Below are 16718 nucleotides of genomic sequence, written 5' to 3'. Positions count from 1 at the left end.
ACCAACCAGAAGCAAGTCAATTCATTTAAATAAGAAAACAATGTTCTATGCCAGGTATTGACCTAAGCTCTAGGGATACAAAGGTAACTATGATGTGATCTAGCCTCTCCCAGCTTAGATTGTTAATGTGAGAAATGGACAAATAAACATCATTTAAATATAAAATGAAAAGTGAAAGAAAAAAAAAGAGGAACTCATAGAGCACTGTGAGAGGTCAGACGAAGGATGTTTAGGACAGTGGTGGGGTTAGCGAAGGTTTTGTTCCCTGCAGGGGATGCCCAACCAGAGGCCTGAGTAAGTAATTTTGCCAGACAACAAAGATGGAACCTGAGTTTCATGTAATGAGACAAAGCCCAGCGATGCAAATGTAACATGAGAGAGAATTATTAGTGATTGAGTATTCCAAAGGGAAGGAAATGATCATTACGGGCAGAAAGGTATGCTGGGACCAGCTCACAGAGGGGTTTATGAACGAAGCCTAGGAGCTTCAATTTTATTTTGTAGGTGATGAGAATCCATGGAAAGATCTTAAACAGGAGAGAAACAGTGTCTGATTGGGGCCAAGATGACTGTGGAACTCCAAGAGACCCCATAGGCAGTGGGAGACATAGATCTCAAGATCAGAAAAAAACTGTCATATGATAATACCATAAAATAAAACAAATTGCGATTTTCTTCTGTTCTTATTTTGAAGGTTCATTGCCCATTGCAGGAACAGGGCACCCAAACTGTTCCCAGGCATGTAAATGTCTCCTCTACTATGTCCTGTCCCACCCCCTCCCAGGAACCATCCAGTTAGCATATTTGTTCAAATGAGGAAAGCAAGGAAATGAGAGTCTCAGTCAGGTCATACAATTGCTTTATTCTCACTCTCTTGTGCTGTTTAAGTGTCTCCCAGGAAAGAAGAACCCACGTGGCAGGGAATGTGGCTAGGGACGTTCACTGAGCCAGCAGCAACCACAGAACAATCCAGGGGTGGGAATGAGCACTGGAACCCAAGGCAGAAGGGTTGTTAGTGATTCCTGGCCTCTCACTCCTCAAATGGGAATAAGAGAAGACATTTTTCATGACTGTGCATTGAGGAACAGAACTTTGAAGATCTGGCCATGATGGGGGATCAGAGTGGGCAGGACTGAAGCCTGGGTTTTAAGCGTCCAGTGTTAGGGATCACTCCAAGAGAGAGAGCGGGAGAAGATGCGTCAACAAGAGGATGTGAGGGGTGTTGGGGAGGGGCCCAGCTGTGATGAGGGGGGAGGACAGGGCGATGAACACGATGTAGAGGGTTCTTCCAGGTGGCAGGGCAGGGACAGGGATGGGCAGATGTGCTCATTCTGTCCACTCCTTCTTAATGGACAGGTTCCACTCCCAGGTGAGGTGGTCGTGCTTGTCGTCATCGGTGAAGAAAGATTTGTTGTGGTAGGTGCCTCGGGCCAGCATGCCTTTGGGAGCCTCCTCAATCGGAGTCAGGAACTCATACTCTTCTGGCCGAGGCCCGTAGCTGCCAACCATAAATGTGGCTTTATCCACTGGGAAGAAAGGGAAGTTCGTTAGGGCAAGTGTCTGAGAGAGAAAAACAAACACTGCGGACTGGAGAACTTGGAGCACTGCCAACAGGGATCAAAGCCAAGAGCAATGGTGTCCAAGCCTGGCTACACATCAGGTTTACCGAGGCACCATTTTTGTTTTATTTTCTTAAAAAAATATTTTTTATTTGAGTGCTTTTTAATACTACAGTTTCCTTTGACCCAAACACTATGGTTCAGTAACCTGCTGTGGGTCCCTAGAATCAGTGTTTTTAAAAAATAGCTGATTCCGAGTATCAGAAAAATTGCGGGATCAGTGCCCTAAATCAATGGAGATGAAGAATGTTTTTATGGAGATGTAGCAGATTATACCATAAAAAAGTCCCAGGTAGTCAAAAGGTATAAAATTCCACTTATGAGGTAAGTAAGTCCTGGGAATGTAATGTACAGCATGGTGACTATAGTTAATAATATCATACTGTATGTTTGAAAGTTGCTAAGAGAGTAGATCTTAAGAAGATCTCATCACAAGAAAAAAATTGTTACTTCGTGTGTTGATGGATGTTAACTAAACTTATTATGGTAATCATTTTATAATATATACATATGTCAAGTCATTATGTTGCACAACTAAAACTAATGTTATATGTCAATTATATCTCAACCAAAAAAATTCAAACTAGTTGAGACCTGAGTTCTTTTCTAAGTCATAATATTTTGGACCTCCATTTCTTTTTTATATAATGAACTTCAAGGATCTTTTATCTACAGATGATCATTTAATAAACACACCAATTGGGGCAGATAAGGTAACAGCTGGTGACCAGAATGAACAGAAATCATGGATAGAATAATTTGAATGCAAGGGGAAAATCAATAATTTGATTTAAAAAAGTAAGAACTGGTTTTCTTATCCATTTAGGTACCCTATGTCTTTTGATTGGAGCATTTAATCCATTTACATTTAAGGTTATTATTGATAGGTATTTATTTATTGCCATTTTTATTCTTTATGCTTATTACAGCAGTCCCTTTAACATTTCCTGAATGGGAGGAAATAGAGGGGGGTCAATGGAGGGAAAAAAGGGGACATCTGTAATGCTTTCAACAATAAAGATACATTTTTTAAAAAGTAAGAATTGGGACAAATGGTACAAATAGCTAACCAACATTATTAATAGGTGAATAACTGGAATGTATATTAAGAATCAGTAGGGAATTAGAAAGTGTAAATACAGGTAGATAGGTAGGTATGTAGGTAGGCAGGCAACGTTTAGTTAGCTGTTAAGTGTTGTGAATAAGTCTGAAGGAACAGCTACAGGCACATCCTAGCCCTCTCCCCTCAGTGAGGCAACATAGTCTCCATGCCCAAAAGAAAATGAGAAACTGAACTCTATTTTTCATGAGACTAGGTATTGGAAAGACCAATTAAAATCTTTCAGATCAACAATCTTCTGTGGGATCTGAGTAACGGAGTGTTTCTCTGTGCAAATTTATCAGACAATTCCTCCCTCTCTCTTGTTTATGGACTTGGTGGAATGGATGCATTACTGTTTCACACCTCTGTGGGAAGAGAGCCCCTAAAGTAGAAAAGGACTGTCAGTGTGCTCCCACCAGGTTTTCACTCTTCATTTCCCCCTGCCCATACTCATGGAAGAGACCTGAGGGCAGGTTCCCAAGGCATGTACAGTTTAGGTACAACTTGTCAAGAATGGCTGCCGATTAAGCAATGCTATATTAGTTGTTTCGATTAGACAGCTTTTCTCAATCCCAGAAAAAAATTTTTTTGTTCTTTGTTTAGGAAATTAAGCACTGCCCTCCTCCCTCCCGCAACCTCATCCCTCCACCACTCCACCAACTCTCATTCCCATTAAACACAAAATGCCAGTGGATGGGTCCTTCCGTCTTTCCTGTTTTGTATTTCTCTGACACTCAGGTTTTATACCTGTGAACTGCTTTATTTATTTATTTGTTTATTTATTTTTTACTTTTGAGAGTACTTTTATGTACTTTATTTTATTCAATCTTATCTTGGTTACTCTTTTCATTTATGAGCAATAAAGTTGAATGCCAGAAGCTGAATGCCGAAGGTGAGTGGCTGACTCATCTAAACTATGTCTCCTGAAGGTAGGTCTTGCCATTAACATCTAGGTCAAAGGTATATGTGTGCCTTTGCCTAGGGTGAGAGTCCACAGCTTTTTATCAGATTCTGAAATGAGTCCATGCCTAAAACTTGCTAATAATCAGAACTTTAAGTATCAGTGAGAAGCAGATTTGGGGACAGTATAAAGTATAGGTCACTTACCTTTCACCCCAGTCCGGTAGGTGTGCTGAACATATTTCAGGCCTGACACAATATCTCTGTTCACCTGTAGGTGGGAAGGACCCAAGCAATTCAGATTAAAGGGGCTCTTTCATTTTTCCTCATTATCTAGCCTGATCCTACCTAGCTGCCTTCTCTGAGCATAAGAAGACTCAAGATTGAGTTCAGAGTAAGGGTTATTATTATCATTTAGTGCAGTGATGGCGAACCTATGACATGCGTGTCAGAGGTGACACACGAACTCATTTTTTTGGTTGATTTTTCTTTGTTAAATGGCATTTAAATATATAAAATAAATATCAAAAATATAAGCCTTTGTTTTACTATGGTTACAAATATCAAAACATTTCTATATGTGACACGGCACCAGAGTTAAGTTAGGGTTTTTCAAAATGCTGACACGCCGAGCTCAAAAGGTTCGCCATCACTGATTTAGTGTAATGGTGTGGCAGAGTTGAAGAGAGGCGTTCACAAGACTCAGTGTTGCCAATCTGGTTTTAATCATTGAAGACTGTGATTTTGGGGTTTGTGAAGGGGAGTGGTTAATTAAAACACCGTCTCAATATTCTTCATTACACTTCTCCCTCAATGGCCCAAAGAATGGTCGTGAGCTCCCTCTCCCTGATTCTACTAGCCAGAGAACGTCCTTGTCTTAGGAAAGGTTACAATGCTACCAATGGAAAATATTGTGTAAATATCTGAAAATCCCAACCTGAGAAATGATCCACTTAGCCCATGAAAACCAAACAACAAGGAGAAAAGCTGTAATGGAAATTCAAGCCCAGGGGGTGGTTGTTCCTGTAATGTAGGTATAACTCGAGGTCTCGAGCTGGAAAGATGGGCCACAGAAAAGCATCCTCCCTATAGATAAATAATGGGTAAAAGCCACTGGTGTCTGGCAGGTATTTTGGATGTCTGTCATTTTCAGACGTTGTCTGGGGTGGTGATACTTTCCCAAGCCTTTCAAAGAAAATTCACTAAGGCAGAATGAAAATATAAACAGTCCAAGTACTTCGTTTTTCCATTAGTCATTTTACCTCGGACTGAACTGGGTTGTCTCTTCATTTTATATGGTGCTCATGTTTACACAAACAAATTAAATTGGTCATTGAGTCATTGGCTGGAAGGCTTGGCTAATTGTTCATCGATATGAAGAATGTAAGCATCTTTGAATAATTTCTCCCCAACAATAATTATGGCTCCCTTTTTGTTTTGGACAGAATAATGAAATCAATCTCGCAGTGCTTCATTGTTTGTAATGAGGTAGCATTGCAGTGCATACTGCCAGCTTCGGTTCTAGACCAGTGATGGTGAACCTTTTGAGCTCGGCGTGCCAGAATTTTTAAAAACCCTAACTTAACTCTGGTGCCGTGTCACATATAGAAATGTTTTGATATTTGCAACCATAGTAAAACAAAGACTTATATTTTTGATATTTATTTTATATATTTAAATGCCATTTAACAAAGAAAAATCAACCAAAAAAATGAGTTCGCGTGTCACCTCTGACACGCGTGTCATAGGTTCGCCATCACTGTTCTAGACTGTCACTCAGTAAAATCTGTCGTATAAATCTATCAAAAGCAGATAAAATGAAAACATGCTGAAGAAATTGTGATATAACAAAACCCAACCTTTCTAATGACTCTGACTCCCCCATGTGGCTCATAGGAATAGGGAAAATGAATGGATCTTTCTAGAAGCCTCTAAGCTGGTCCCTTAGACCTCATGGGAAATTGGTCTGATGGAAATAAGACCTAAAATCAGGAATGATGGTGGCAAAGGAATAAGGACTTCAAAACAAAGAGTTTCATATTTTTCTACTGCTTCATAAAATGTCCATTTTAATGTTTGATATGGATAAAAAATATGAATATTCCTGGTATTCTCTTCTTCTGCCTGGACCCCCTTCCCCATGTCTCTCCACACCAGGAAGAAGAAGCCTTCGGGGTGAGAATGGAAGTGAGAGCTGTGGAAGTCAGACACACTACCATTTCCTTAAGAGACAGAAGAAAGAAAAGCAGAAACTAAAAGAACCATAACAGGCCAAATTTTGGAAGAGTGCTGTAAAATTTGGGGGGAGAAAGAGAACACCGAGAGCAACTAAGAGACATAAAAAAGGAGGGTTTCAGGATATGTTGCTGGTGTTATACATGCAGACTTTGTTGGACAGTTTTCAAGAGACATCAGCATAGAATTAAATTGCTTTTTATTTTTAATTAATTTATTTTTTATTTGTTTGTTAATCCTCACCTGAGGATAATTTTTTCCATTGATTTTTAGAAAGAATGGAAGGGAGAGGGACAGACAGAGAGAACATCAATGTGAGAGAAACACATGGATTGGTTGACTACTGCACGAGCCCCAACCAGGGCCAGGGCAGGGGAGGAGCCTGCAACCAAGGTACCTGCCCTTTAGCAGAATCGAACCCAGGACCCTTTGGTCTGCAGGCCAACACTCTATTCACTGAGCCAAACCAGCTAGGGCTTAAATTGCTTTTCAATTATTTTTCATTTTGAACGGGTGTTCCTTACAACTGGAGCTCCATGCTGGAATGGCCACGGGGTGGTTCAACTTCATGAGGGTTACTTCTAGAGACAAGGCCACACCCCTGAGGTGGATGGGGGTTGAGACTCCCCTTTTGTGTCCTCCTCCTCCATCACCTTAATGTGTAGCCCTGACTACTGAGGCCCCCACCACCGGTTTCCCCCTTGGTCTCCCCACAGAGCAGAAGCGCATGTTCCACACCTTTCTTTCTCATCTCATTCACCATTTACCTGTCATGATTCATTTCATGTGGTAAAAACTGGCTTACTAAATTGGCAGATTAAGGCAGTAGTGTTAATGATTAAAAATTGGATTGCCCAGTCATTGTTGCTCAGTGGTTGAGCATCGACCTATGAACCAGGAGATCACAGTTCAATTCCAAGTCAGGGTACATGCCCGGGTTGTAGGCTTGATCCCCAGTGTGGGGCGTGCAGGAGGCAGCCGATCAATGGTTCTCTCATCATTGATATTTCTATCTCCCTCTCCCTCTCCCTCTCCTGTCTTCTCTGAAATCAATTTAAAATATATATATATATTTTAAAAAATTGGACTACTGTGTAACCTATTTTAGGCCCATTGAGATACAATGCCTTACCAAACTCTCAGGTGCGTTAGTAATAAATAGTACACAGGAAACCAGGGAGTGAACTGTAGCTCAGTGCCTATTATAGAGTAAGCATTAACAAATATTTTCAGAATGAAACTATTTTGAGATATATTTGTATGTGGTGGAGAGTGATTGTTCATGGGGCCCAAGTTACACCCTGCACCCAGGAGGAAGAAGGGCCTGGTGTGCAAATAAAGAAGGAGGTGGGGGTGGGGCTTTCCTTGGTGGAGCCCAGGCCCTGGAGAGTATGACTGGGTGAGAATGAGGGCAATCAAGGGAAATATAAGCAATTGAGGGCAAACAATGAATTTATGACTTATTTGTTTCCAAAGTCAAGGTTATTTTTCTTCTTGATTTGGCTGCTCCCTGGGACATGTACCTATTCATTATATGTCAGTTTATCTCCTATTTAGTTTTGTGCTTATCTGCTCCATAACTAAATTGTAGTTTCCAGTTACTTATCAGGGCCCATACTCCCTGGCTTTATATAATTATTGAGCAATTAGAGCTGTTCTATTTTCTTTTCCTATTAATTAATTAATTCACCTATCTCTCAATAAATATTCACTAAATATCTACCATTTACAAAGTTTTGTGTAAATGGTTTGAAAGAAGGGATATAAAATCTCTACCTATCTCAAGGTGCTTAGGCAGTATAGGGGAGAAATGACATACATGGTACAATACAAAGCGGTGTGTGCCTTATGGATGGGAGTATTAGGAATTCACAGAGAGAACTCCTAATAGTAATCAATGAAGGAGATTCTGGTTGGGAAAAGGCAGGAGGAAAGGTGAGTCTCAATGGGTGGAGCCCAGAGTTGGAGAGAAGAAAATCTACCTCCAGGGGGAAAAAAGAAAACACAAAGTTTGCCAACATGATAATGCAAGAAATTTGATTTTTTCTTTCTTTGATTATAGGAAGGATTTAAACTTTGTCAAACATGTAGGGAACGATACTTACTTTGAAGCAAATTTTCACTCTGTATTCAACACCTTCCTTTAGCACAAAAGTTTCTTTTTTGAGGGCTTGGAGGTCCCCTGTAGAAGTGGATTTAGAAAGAGTTTATTCTCCTCAGAAGGAGGCACAAAAGTTGATGAAGTTCAAGCTCCAGAGCTATTTGCTGGGCCCATCAGAGCATCATGGTCTATTTGGTCCTCAACTCTAAGGATATTTGAGTTTAGTGGCTGTGCAAACACACACTTGAAATGCCTGAACTTACAGGCAGATATGAAAGAAATGCATTTCAGTTTGACAACAACCCCGAGAAGATACAAAGCATTACCAGTAATGAGTTATGTACAAAAATGTCTTTTCTAATTGTTCAATAATAGAAAACAAGTTTTAATCAACCACCCTAGAGGATAGACTGGACTATCTCTCTAGTCCAGCCGTGGGCAAACTATGGCCCGCGGGCCGGATCCGGCCCGTTTGAAATGAATAAAACTATTGGAAAAAAAAGACCTTACCCTTTTATGTAATGATGTTTACTTTGAATTTATATTAGTTCACACAAACACTCCATCCATGCTTTTGTTCCGGCCCTCCGGTCCAATTTAAGAACCCACTGTGGCCCTCGAGTCAAAAAGTTTGCCCACCCCTGCCTAATCTCACTATTGAACATGACACTGCATACACGTGACCAAACAAAAAAAAATGATGAAAGAATTAAAGATATACCCCTACACCTCAAATAAAGAAATATAGGAAAAGTATTGTATAAGAATACTAGCTACTTATATTTTTTTAGATTTGGTCATGTTTGTGGCATTTTCTAGCTTTTAAAAATGTGCTTGTTTTGATTCCTTTCTATCATTCCAAATACATGTTTACTTTTGTACTTAATTTTGCATTTGCTGTTGCAATTTCATGTTTGTTGTCCTAAGGAGATCACTTAAGTCATAAAAGCTTTGGGCTCCATAAAACTGGGATCTGCCCTTAATCCCTGCACCCTGGTTAGAAGATAATCATTGTCTGTACTTCTCCCGATGTGGACTTGTATCCTTGGACACTGAGGAGTGAACGTGTGTGTGTTTTGCACTGCTCTGTGCACATGCTTCATGCACAGGCTGGTACCAGCACCCTATATATATCTGCGATTCACCTCAGTAGCTTCTTGGTGACAGAAAACCAAATTTGGATTTCCTGGTGCTGGGAAAAGGGACAAGGACCAACTCTTCCCTATAATAACATCAAGCAAGACCTTTTAAAAAAAAAGAACAAGTTTCCTTCACACTCATTCAGGCCTTATCTTACAAAATGAATGTTGTATCTGGTCACATTACACAATTGCACAAAGGAAGAGGCCTGAGTCTGAGAGAGAGAGAGAGAGAGAGAGAGAGAGAGAGAGAGAGAGAGAGAGAACGCAAGTGTCTCTCCTGGAGGGATGCTAGACCGTGGGGGTAGTTGAATTTGTGTGTCTGCTCTAGCGATTTCGGTTGAAGAGGAAGTATCTTCTCAGCCTCTGATTTCCTCTCTCTGACAAGCCCATATAAGGCAAAGAGTGGGTATGTTCTGAGAGGGGAACTGCTTTGCTGCTAAGCCTCTCTGTTCCAGAGCCATGCATTGCTCTGTCTCAAGGGTTCACTTTTTAAATCTGGTGATACTTTTTTTCTTTTCCTTAAAGACCTGCCTTTACTCGTCCAACCTCCTAGCTCTGTGGCCCTTTCCTTATTTCTCTCAGATCCCCACTCCCCACCCCCCCAACACCTAATACCCGCCTTCCCAGCCTCTCCTCTGCTCAAGACTTAAGTCTCGGAAAAGGCCTTGACCCTGGTTTACAGTAAAGTGAAAGAAAATAACATCTTAATTTGTACATATTTTTGAGGGGTTGGGGAGTTGCTTATTTAAAAGAATCAGAGTTTTAAGTTAAAATAATATATATTTGGCAGTGGAATTCCTAGCATTATTCAGGAGGCCTTAGATTGCTTCTTGCTTTCAGGCTATAATTGCTGCTATAAGATCAATATTGTCTCTGACGTTTAGACTGTGTAAATATTACAATTTCAGAAGCATACAGCTTCTTAACGTTTCCATCTTTTTAGTAATTTCCATAGGAATTCTGCCATCATGTGCAGATGAAAATCTGAAGTAAACCTGATCCAAGTGAATATATCCAGTGCCTACGCCTGCACTCTCTTCAATTAGAGACAGAGGTTGGCTGTCACCAAGCATGGTCAATACTGCGTTCCCCGAGAGCAGGGGTTTGTGAACTGATCCCAGCACATGTATGTCAGGGGTTCACCTTACAAGTTTCCTTTTTCTGGGATAGGGAACAAAGAGCAAGTTTTTCCAGTGATTTCATCAGCTCCCTTTGAACAGCACAGATGTGTCCACTTACCAGTGAGGTCCATGGTGATTGGTCCTGGAGCACTCTCACAAACCAGGGTAAGGCGGGTGACAGTGACATTGGGGGCTTTGGGGTCTGCAGGATTCAAAAGGAAAGGTAAGTATAGGGAAGAGACATGTATCTGTGTGTGTGTGTGTGTGCCCGTGCGCGCCTATATGTTTGTGTTTTGTGTGTGTGTGTGTGTGTGTGTGCATGCATTTCAAGTAGGAGAGGAAGAATATAAAAAGAAAGGTGAGAACTTGATCTGAAGTAGAAATAGAAGTGTATATGGTAGACTTACCATGCTTCATCACAATAGCCTTACAAATTACATTGATGTTATTCTCTGCTTTGGGCACTTGTAGGTCCTAATTATAAACAGCCAATATTTTCTGAATGATTGTGGGTGAGGTACTCTGCTAGTTGGGCACTGTTCATCCGTGTATTTGGGCCATGTCTTAGTCTGCTACAGCGTATGTGGAAGTGATGAATGGTTAGGTAAGGAGTATGAATGAGAATGATTAGAAGACAGAGAAAACTGTGAGAATGGAGAGAATACAATTCTAAATGGTAAACTGAAATTCTTTCTAAATCCTCCCCATGTGTTATCTTTTCTTGTTTCAATGCTAACTTGCAACTCTTCTCCAAAGAAGACTTAATTATACAGTTTATCACTTTATTCACATGTAGATCGTGATTCATTCATTTAACCCTGGAGGCACTTGGTATGCTTTCCTTTGCCCTGCTGCTGAGTAGCTGAAATGTATGTCTTCTCTGGGACCCTCCACCTGACCCCCAACCCCATACACACACCTACTACCACAGGGCCATCCCCTAGGAGCGTTTTCTTGTACTTAGTTAGACTTTCGTCATCTTTGTCCATCTCCTGCAGCTCTTGTAGGGACTTCTGAGGTGGAGGCTTATAATTGAGCTTCCCGTCCAGGTCATCCTCCTCCTCCTCCAGTTGTGGTTCTGGTGCCTTTTCAGTCATTTTGATCTATTTCAGAGAGAGAGAGAGAGAATGATAGTCCATTAGCCAAGTCAGTGGATCTGAACAACATTTGTGAGGGTGCTGTTAGCATTATCTTTGCCCTAATGGACTTCCATAGTTGTGATTTTCCCCTAATTTCACCTAATTATATTTCATGAATTATGAATATAATGCATTCCAGTCTTTTTCCTGCCACGCCTGAATTTGTTGGTATTATAATGAGTACCCCCTATTCACTGAATTAAACAGACAAAAGAAAAGTTCGTTTGTGAATTAAAGGCTACAAGTGAAGCAACATAGCACAAGTGGGTCTGAATAATGAGCCAATAGCATCTGTTTGAATAGTTATAGAAATTATCACAGTCCTCCAAATCCAGCTAGCCTTGCTAGTGTCGAAGCTCTCAGCATGTACAATCCTGCATATGATGGTTTCCTGAGACAGGTGGAGAGCTTGCCAAAGGAAGTTGGCTTCTTTCCATTAACTGACTCTTCCCCGAACTCCTGCAAAACCTCAAAGAGAAATTGTAGGCCCCCCGATGATACCTGCCTGAGGTGTCTGAGTGGTTTCCACTCAACACAGCTAATAATTTCTTGAGCTGGTATTAGGCTCTATGTTTCTCGTGAATATTCAATAACACTTGACTACTTCAGGCATTTTATAAACATTCATCAGTTGATTTACTAGGTTCTATATCTAAAGATCTTCGGTTCTTCTGAAATGACACAAAATAGCAAAGGACTCTAAATTTTTCTAGACAAAACTGCAGCTATGACTTTTGTATCCCTCCACTGATCTCCCTTTTCTGGACCCACTTCCCCTTTAGTACCTCCCACCCCTCCCCAGATTTCCAGAGACCTTATGCTCCAAGACCTCACCTGAGCATACCCTGGAGTCTGTCTTCTTCCATCATCATCTACATTTACTCATTTTGTGTTAAAAAAAAAAAAAAAAAGGGAGGACAGATCTAATAAAAGTATTCATGCTTAAGTGTTAATGACTGGATAATAGGCTTAAAATTTATTCCTCTTAAGGCAGGTATAGTTAGAGCTTTCAGAGCTGAAATGAACTTTAGAGATGACATATTCCAACCCCTCATTTAATCATTGAGAAAGTTGAATCCAAGAAGGTAAGAGAATTGCCCAAGTTCACATGGGTGGATGAGATGCAGTGTCCTCATAGAGAGGGAAGAAGTCTACTGGAAGAAGTTCAGGCTCCATGACGGGCCCAGTGGCTGGAGCTGTTTGGGCAAACAGATCATTTTCTGATTTCTATCAGTTCTACCCTGAGGGTAACTCCTTCTCTGCCTGTGGGTAAAGGTGTCATTGCTCCAAAATGGCGCAAAGTAAGACAATACCTGTCACCTCTCACCCTGAGTGACTCTGCAAACTCCTGTTAGGTGCCCTGACAGTAAAGTTATCTCTGGCCAAAATCAGTTGTGGTTTTTAGTTTCAAGGTCACTATCCTTGGCAACAGGAAGAGAAATAATTTGGAAATAAAGCCCCCCAAAAAAGTAACTTTAAAAGAAAAAAAGAAAGAAAATGGTATCTCTTGGCTCACTGATTCTCTTCCAGTAAAATAACAAGTCAAACACGACGAGCCTTGATCAACTCTGCAAACAGTATCGCAATGCCCAGGTCCACTTCCTGTACAGGAAGGAAACCCGTAGGCCTGTTCCTATGGCAACCTTTGCCTTGGCTGAAGAGCCAGCACCATTCAAAGCTGAGCTTCTAGAGAACAGCACAATAAGCACAGTGACCAACTCAGCTCATGTTCCAAATAACACTTAGGGAAAATGAATGGACTGGTTGGAAAACAATGAAGGATGCAGTGGATAGAGATTGTAGGTTGTGGATAGTTTAAGGACAACCATTAAGGGGCAGATGAAGAGCAACCCAGAAGAGACCAATCAGATGAGACATGTTCTCTTCTTCTGACCCAGAAGCCTGGCCAGATCCCCACGGTGGTGGTCACATAACAAACCTGTGGATGAAACATCTGCACAAAAGGGCATCTCAGCCCCATGGACAGGCCTTTCTGGAATATGTTGTTTGCTTCTAACAAGTTATCTGCTTGAAGCCTTAACTATTAGACTTCCCACCCAGCCTCTAACTAGCTCAAGGCTATCTCAATAACCTACAGGGAATTGTAATTCTATATCCTAGAATCTCAATTTTGAAATGAGAATATGAGAGAAAGTGAGAGGAGCAGAGAGATGGAGACAGAGAAAAATCTGGTCTGGGACAGGAACTGCTAACCTCTAACAGTATGATGATCATTGACAAGTCAATCTATCTGTCATCTAGATCTTGATCTTCTCATTAGTAAATATGAGACTTATATCAGTTCTATAAAAATGAGACACCAATTTATTTAAAGACACAGAAGAGCAGAGGATAATGTGGGGTTACTGTTTGACTTGTTGTAGTCAAAAGTAGGATATTCAGGACCACCCCAAAAATAATTTGGTTTAATTATATAGCATAGGAAAAAGAGACAATCCAAAACCAGCTCTCTCTGGTAAGCTGATTAGAAAAAGATGAAAATATCTTACTATAGCAAATAACAAACTGGAGAAGTAGTTCTCAGGAAAAGCCCCTTTGAAGCAAAATTAAAGTCAGAAAAAATTGGTGAGCACCTACTGTTTGCAAGACACTATTTTAACACATGCTGAAGTTACTCTTCAAAGTGAAGAAGGAGCCCTAGCCGGTTTGCTCAATGGTTAGAGCCTTGGCCTGTGGACTAAATGGTCCCAGGTTCGATTCCGGTCAAGGGCACACTTGATCCCCAGTGGAGGGCATGCAGGAAGCAGCCAATCAATTATTGTCTTTCATCATTAATGTGTCTATCTTTCTCTCCCTCTCTCTTCTGCTCTGAAATCAATAAAAACATATTTAAAACAAAGAGACAAACAAAGTGGAGAAGGGATTGAAGGATGAACAATCTAATCATACTGAAAACGGCCCAGCTGGTTTGATTGATTTTTGGAGATTGCAGATCTCTTTAAACATATAATAAAAGTCATGGTCCTCATAAAAAAGGAAGGAATAAACCAATGAAATTGCGCATGCAATCCAGGGGTTCATGGACCCCCAAGGTACTTCATAGACTTCACTGGAGTCCAAGGTTAGGAACATGACCTTGAAACTGTAACTTTTGGAAATATGAAAGAAAGAGTTGAGAAAGTTTCCTTCTCTCTCAGACCTGGTAGATTAAAGACACAACTTGGCCTCAAGCTAAGGATCAAGTTCATGAACACAAAACGTTGGGTGTATAGAAGCAGGAAGAGATATCAGGAAGCCTCTTCATCTGAGGGAACATGACTGCAAAGCCTGGACTGAGAGCAAAGGTGCCCAGGGAGCAGGTCTTGGGGAGAAGAGTCCTGTGGTCCATCTACTTGATTTTGGATTCTGATCTCTACACTGAATTAAGCCTTATCAGGCATGGGTTTGGGTTCTGGCTTTGCTGCTAACTAGCTGTGACCCCACCGAGCAAATGTTCCAGCCACTATGGATCTCTTTCCGCCTCTTGGGAGGTGAGGGGTGGGAGCAGGCCATCTCTCGGTGCTTTCCTTTTCTAAGGCCTCTATCTACATGTTTCTACTGACTTGAAGTCAGTGAGGCTGGCATTCAGCTACCTTATTTCTGTTACTGAGTATTTAAGAGACTATATCTCTGTGTTGTATTTCAGATTTATGTGAATTCCTCCAAGGTGCTACATTTTAAATTTCGCAGTTTATCTCTGGGGAAACTTGGATTCTCCCAAACTATAAACCATAAATGGTTTATATAGTTTGCTGACCATTTCCCAAGCTATGTATTTGTGTATATTTAGCCACAAATGTCAGTTTTCTTTCAAGTGCTTATTAAAGTTAAATCAAAATTTGATGGAAATGCTATAGGCCATTTTCTAATCTCATCATCTAAAGAATAATTGAATTTATTGGTGATGATCATTATCATAACTATCTTACAGTGCTAAATGCTTTCATGAGGTTTACCTCACCTCATGTAGGGCTCACTACAGATCAGGAAACCCTTCTACGGATTCAGGTACATAACGTGCCCAAGAAGACATACTGTGTAAGGGGCAGAGTGTGGGTTGTCTGACCTTTAGCTACTTCGCTCTGTTGCTTCCGTCATCTTTATTAAGGAGTAACAATAAAATTATAAAGCACGTCAGTCATTTTGGGAATCCACCCGGGGTGCACAGGCTGAGGTAAATGCTTCTTTGCACCACTCTGCAGGGATGGCTTTCACAAAGCAAGGAAGTGGCACATATGGAAGGTTTCAGAGCAGCTCTGCCCCGTGTCACCTTGCGCAAGCCTCTGAACCCCTCTGAGCTCCATGTTCATCCTCTGCAAAATGAAACCTTTGCACTAGAAGGTCTCAGAGGCCCCTTCTTAGTCCAATGATTCGAATGCTTCCTAATGTAAAGAAGTCTATGAAATGAGAAAGAAAAAGAGGAAGTGGAGGTGGGGTGGGGGAGCACCCAGCCCATCAGCAGAACATCTGGCCGGGGTTTTCACACCTTCCAGCTTGCCCACTGTTTCACAAAGAACAGGGTTTTGCTTGCTTGTTTCATTGATGTTGTCTTTGACTTCGGTTCTTTACACAGAAAAGTGAAATGGAGAATTAACAATTATATATATTTAACGAGGTTAAGGTGGACTGTGTCACATTATGGCTTTTTAAATGTGCTTACTGTTTGAGTTATCTCTATTTTCTACATTTGGTATAATTAATCCTATACACTGATGAGTTTTCACAGTGGAAACTTGACACCTCCAGGCCTGCTGTTCAGTGAAACAATGACAAGGATTAGATGTGGTGAGGTGGAGACTTAATCATTTCCTCCTCAATTAAAACACCTAATTAAATTAAGATGGTTACTCATGGCATGAGTATGACATAGCACAAATCGATGTTTTCACTTGCAGATTCAGTGGAATTTCCAAGGTACTGAAAGTGAAATATACTTACGAACTGGCAACAATCTCAGGATAGAGCACACTGTCCGGTTCATTAATGCAGTTCCAAATAATATGAGGGCAAGGAAAGGTGAAACTCTCTGAGTTTAGAGGAAACAAATCACCTGGTAAATTCAGAGAAAGGTAAGTTTCACATCTCCTGGAGCATGGACTTTGAGTCTGATGGGTCAGAGATCCAAACTTTGGTTTGGTCTTGAATTAGTATAGAATTTAAGCAAGTTATTAACCTCACTGAGCCCAAGTTTTACCATCAGTAAATGGGAGTACTCATCTTTCTTTATGGGGTGGAAGAGTAGGAGAAAATATATGAAAAGTTCTAGGACAATACTGACCAATAGTAGATGTCCAATAACTATCCATTCCCTTCCGCTCCTCCCTCCCCTGCAATGCTGTCTGTTTTGTTGCTCAGCTCC

At 40.9% G+C, this 16718-nt stretch overlaps 1 protein-coding gene across 6 annotated transcripts in view; it reads right to left on the bottom strand.

Annotated features, from left to right (window-relative positions):
- Window positions 1-842: 842 nt before the first annotated feature.
- The window catches only part of ARHGDIB (Rho GDP dissociation inhibitor beta), a 22749-nt gene continuing 6873 nt past the window's right edge, over window positions 843-16718 (bottom strand). For 5 of the 6 annotated variants that reach the window (XM_081084268.1, XM_081084267.1, XM_081084270.1 and 2 more), the window contains 5 exons: window positions 11140-11323; window positions 10339-10422; window positions 7962-8038; window positions 3829-3892; window positions 843-1526 (listed from right to left, as the gene is read on the bottom strand). In XM_081084268.1, the coding sequence (XP_080940394.1) occupies window positions 1327-1526; window positions 3829-3892; window positions 7962-8038; window positions 10339-10422; window positions 11140-11317 (603 nt within the window). In that variant the 5' untranslated portion in view covers window positions 11318-11323 and the 3' untranslated portion in view covers window positions 843-1326. Of the gene's footprint in view, window positions 1527-3828; window positions 3893-7961; window positions 8039-10338; window positions 10423-11139; window positions 11324-16297; window positions 16410-16718 lie in introns of those variants that run through there. The other variant, XM_081084271.1, reaches the window with a different exon arrangement.

Source organism: Myotis nattereri (assembly GCF_964212035.1).
Source record: "Myotis nattereri genome assembly, chromosome: 2".
Taxonomy (NCBI): Eukaryota; Metazoa; Chordata; class Mammalia; order Chiroptera; family Vespertilionidae; genus Myotis; species Myotis nattereri.
The sequence above is the reverse complement of the archived record's forward strand: the minus strand, read 5'-3'. Positions and strand labels throughout refer to the sequence as shown.